Source organism: Cicer arietinum, chromosome 5, assembly GCF_000331145.2.
Source record: "Cicer arietinum cultivar CDC Frontier isolate Library 1 chromosome 5, Cicar.CDCFrontier_v2.0, whole genome shotgun sequence".
NCBI classification, from domain to species: Eukaryota; Viridiplantae; Streptophyta; class Magnoliopsida; order Fabales; family Fabaceae; genus Cicer; species Cicer arietinum.
The window spans coordinates 60,341,791-60,346,623 of NC_021164.2; the positions used below are offsets into that span (position 1 = coordinate 60,341,791).

Consider the following 4,833-nt stretch of genomic DNA (forward strand, 5'->3'; position numbering starts at 1 on the left):
AATTGTTTTTGATATATTAGTATAGATTAATGTTTTTTTTCTTTTAATGGATATTTTGATGATATGAAAATTAATTGTTAATTAAAGTTTATATAGTTATTATCACATCATCAACTCAGTTTTATCACATAAACATCTCACTTGACAATAATCAAAATTCAACCACAAATACATTAATAGGAAGAAAAAAAATTAGACATTTTGAAAACTAAGCCATAGATTTAGGAATGAAGGCACCAAAATCGAAAATGAGACAAAAATAAAGACCAAAATTATATTAATTCCTTTAAAATTTTAGGTTTTAGAGTATGTTAGGTTTAACAAAGTGGAGGAAGGAAACGGAATGAGTGGAGTTTTATATTTGTGTGAGGGGATAAGAGAATTTTTCTTTGCATCACATTTATAACATTAACCATACTATCAAATCTACCAAAACATTGCTGCTTTTCGTTACAAAGAACAAAAGGCCAATATGTCACACAACACATAAGTGTATATATATATAAAATGAACAAACAAATTAATAATCTTAGAATAGGCCTAATTAAATTAAATGTCCTATATAGAACCTGTATAATTCTCATATCCCCCACCCCATACTTAAATCCTCCACATTCATGCATTTGTTAACTTCAGCTATTGACTTCCACAAAAATGATCAACCAGCCTTGTCTCTAATCTTTGAATGGCTGATGAATTGTTATCTATTTGCAGAGGATTCTCATTCTCAAATCCGAAATGTTCAAGCCACAATTTGAACAATCAGTTCCTCTTATGACCAGAAAAAAAAATCATCTTCCTTTGGATATAAATTTAGAATAAAGCACTCCAAACGGCTCCATCTCCTTCACCACATTTTGAGTGCACATATTTAATCTTCTCCACCGATTTACAGATTCCACTGCAGCTCCAATCGAACGATGCAACACATATGTTACCTGCCTGTGCCTTCCACTCACAATCTGTGCAACATTGATTAATTGTTTATGAGACAATTTTATGATTGACAAAAATAATTGAAAATCTTTATAACAGAAGAAAATTTGACAGAAATGTTTTGGAAGTCGGTCGTTTAGTGACACGAAAAACATGTCAAGTGTCGGACCAGAGCTTTTGGTCATACTTAAGTTGAAAATGAAAATACTGTTTATATTTCTATAGCAATGTGGCTGCAAAGGAGATATATAGGTTGAGACTAAAGAGTGTTTGTTGGTTGCATATTCTGCAGTTATATACCTGGAGGGGTTCCACAGCACATACTGCGGTCATCGATATGCTCAACTTCAAGACCAATGAACCATGAACCAAGTGAGACGTCTTCATTAGCATATTTATGTAAAATCGGTCTGCAATTATAATAAGGATATTATATGTCAGATACATTAAGACTCTTGCTGATTATAATATCAAGATCTGATGCATAAGCTGATATTTCATATTTCAAAACATTTTTACTTGTCATAGAAATAAGTATTTTGTTTCCAATAAAATATGCAGGACTATCATACTTCGCAAAGACAAATGTAGTTTAAAACTTTGATTTTCTATTAAAAAGGTTCCTTGGTTGCCAATACTATAAACAATTGCTGATATGGTTATCTCTCCTCAAAATATGTAGCAAAAAATACATAGACTATATGAATAAACATATACGTACTGGTTAATGGAAATGTAAGTAGCCAAATCCTTAGAGATTGCATATATTTGTCCGGTTGCATGTCGAAAGTATTTGTTCCCCTCTTCTCCAAACTTCCAAAACTCGGGTTCATGGTACTTGACATCCCTATAATATACAGAAACAAAGCAACAAATGGATAAGCATTGAGCCACAGTGAGGGATAGAAGAGGAGCAACATATATACACATAGACATTGAGAGGATTTACTTTCGAGAAAGAACAGGTCCAGATTTCATACACCCGATGTAGACTCTAGGTTTTAAACGATGACGAGCAAGGGTTGCTGCTAGGACACCTGATAAGCAACAAAGAAGCACAAAGTTAGTTTTTAGGGAAATATGACAGATAAAGGTGGGAAAGGTTTAAAGGAAACAATGGCAAGAAAACACAGGAAATTAATCAAGAATCCTAAGACCATATACCTAAATTGACATGAACATCATCATCCACTTTGACATAGAAATCAGCATCCCATAATGCGACCGCAGTAGAAAAGAAAATCTTTGTCTTTGCAGAAAGCTCATGATACCCTTCAACATGTTGCTGTAAGATAATAATTGAAAACCAAATATCAAAATCCTGCCAAATCATTCATATTTTTCACAAAAAATTAATAATCATAAGAATAACAATCTGGCTTACCAGCCGAAGGAAGTCTTTGTGCTGCGCTTCTTCTGAATCAATGGCTCGATCTAGAATGCTGTTGGAAGTTGCACTGTGACAACAATGGAAATATCGCCCATGTTAGTGCCCGAATTCATATAAATGACCAGATCATGCGGTAATTGGAAAAATGCAGGAATAGAAAAACAAAGAACTGTGTAGGGATCCAACTGAAATTGGTCCTACATAGTTCTTTGAGTTTGAGGTATGCATTTGAAACAAGTTTGACTGTGATCCAAAGAAACAATCAAGTGACCATTACTTAGTTTGAGACATAACCATTTCTTGAAGTGGTCCATGTTATTGATCTAAGAGTCAGATGAGTAGAGTTAAAACTTAAAAGAGATAACTTTGTTCTAGCAAACAACAATTTTTGTGTTGTCATATTCAAACTGAACAAAAAGAAACATCTTACAGCTTCACATTGTACTCCTAATTTATTTGGTCACCTTTACTATCTCCTGAATCACAACAACTTTTGTTTTGATAATTTCATACATTGACACAACCGAAATCATACGAACTATATTACCTATGGCCAATCATGAATCTGATAACAATTCCCTTCTCCCGTTCCAATTGAAGAAGTTGTTCACCTGATCAAAATGGTGAGACAAAACATAAGTTTTCAGAAATTAATTAAAGAACTAACTTCACAGGAAAAAATTGACCTCAAAATTAAAGGGATACTAAATTGAGTGTCTTAAAGTGAGACAGTTTTACCTTGAGGCATCCAAGTTTCTCTAACCGAATCACGCCGCTTTCTGCTACTGAAAGCTGTGTTTATACCTATCACTATAAATGCCTTCTTCTTGGAAGCACCTTTGCCGGAAGTGGTGGCCGAGCCATTCGAGTTGTTTTCGCGAGAACTTCTAGCTGCTGCTAATTCCATCTGCAGCATAGAAACTTGCTTGTCTAGGGCTCTGATATTCCTCACAAGAAATCAAAACACCAAATTATTCCCACACAAAAAAACATTCAATTGCAATTTGCAGACAAAACTAGCAAAGTGGAAACAGAGTCAAGTCATCACTCACTGAATAGCTTCATGTGTTTTGTACAATTCATTCATCTCATCCTTAGGCTTTTCCTGCTTCTGTTATTTCAAAAAAGTGGTAGGGTTTACCAAAAGCAAAAAAAAACACTTTTTTAACAACTGAAATTAGAAATCTGAGAATGATAAAAAGCATACCTTTTTGGTAGCACAATCCTCTGAAACCACTTGAAGTTCTTGATCTCGCTGATGCTTAGAAATTATCACACCATTTGATTCAGGTTGCTCCCACATCCTACTGCCAAAAAACAAAAAAAATTCAAAATCAGATCAAAATAAAGTTCAAATTTTGAAATAGAAAGTGCACAACCCATGTTTTGGATTTCAAAGCAATCTTACTCATAGCACAATGAAAAGTATGATTGATGAAAAAACAAAAAGAGGGCAAGAAAAGAGAAAAAAGACCTGGTTGTGATGAGCATGCCAAGAATGAAGGAAAAGAGAGAGAAAATTGGAATCCATTTTGCAGAGATTTTGGTAGAGGCGCGAGTCTTCATCTTAGAGTTGTTTGAGTTAGGAGAAAATTGTTGGAAGATGAAGAAATGAAGCAAAAGAAGTTATAGATGTTGGAAATTTGGTGGAAATGTCAAACGATGAATGAGTCTTTGGTCTAAAATCTAATCATGTCTGCTATGCTATGCTATGTTATTCTTTCTTTTCAGTTTTTTTTTTTTTAATGAAAATAAAATAAAATAAAATGTCTGCTACAAAAAGCTATGCAGATGTAGAAACGCAAGTAGTATATATGTCATTATTAATTATTATTTATTGTTATTGAATATGAAGAAGGTTATAAGGAGTTTAATTTAATGGTGTTGTAAATACTAACAGTGGTAATAATTGGTGAGCGAGTTACAACAGTAGTTACGTTGTGACGCGTATTGTGTGGTTGTCGTCGATTGTCAAAATGGGTTGGTGTTATTGTATCATCACATATGCGATTTTGTCTTATTTTATTCTTCAATTTAAATTAGTGGTCTTCTCTTATGACTCTTTTTCGTCTCTGTTTTAGACTTTAGTTTCCTTTTACTTCTTTCCCATTACTAATAGATAATTAAATTATATTAGATTAAGGGATTGTTTGGTTTTACTTTTTGGTTTTTAAATTCTCTTTTGCAATTTAATTTTTAAAAACTGTCTTTAAGAATAAATAAATACATATGTTTGGTAATCCTAGTTTTAAAAATTGGTTTAACGATGGAAAACCAAAAAAAATAACTTCTATTTATTGGTTTATATTTTTCTCTCTTAAAATCTAAATCAAATCCACGTGTTACATCCTAAACAATTCATATACTAAAAATATTATTTATCTTCCAAAACTGTGCTACATAACTTACTATATTTGGCATTGTTAATAAATATATATATACGAAAAAAAGGATGTGCATCTATAATGGAAAATAATTTTATAGTGATATGAAATAGAATTTATGCA

At 32.5% G+C, this 4,833-nt stretch overlaps 1 protein-coding gene across 2 annotated transcripts; it reads right to left on the reverse strand.

Moving 5' to 3' along the window:
* Positions 1 to 427: 427 nt before the first annotated feature.
* LOC101515327 (beta-1,3-galactosyltransferase 7) lies at positions 428 to 4,113 on the reverse strand. Of its 2 annotated transcripts, none has more exons than XM_004515604.4 (11): positions 3,801 to 4,113; positions 3,534 to 3,630; positions 3,379 to 3,437; positions 3,065 to 3,264; positions 2,874 to 2,937; positions 2,321 to 2,393; positions 2,101 to 2,221; positions 1,886 to 1,973; positions 1,658 to 1,783; positions 1,237 to 1,346; positions 428 to 962 (listed from the first exon to the last, which is right to left on the reverse strand). In XM_004515604.4, exons 1-11 carry the CDS (start codon positions 3,890 to 3,892, stop codon positions 814 to 816), a joined length of 1,179 nt encoding a protein of 392 aa, XP_004515661.1. In that variant the 5' UTR covers positions 3,893 to 4,113; the 3' UTR covers positions 428 to 813. The 2 variants fall into 2 exon arrangements, with proteins under 2 accessions (XP_004515661.1, XP_004515660.1); XM_004515603.4 differs by having other exon boundaries at positions 3,534 to 3,633; positions 3,801 to 4,107.
* Positions 4,114 to 4,833: the final 720 nt, after the last annotated feature.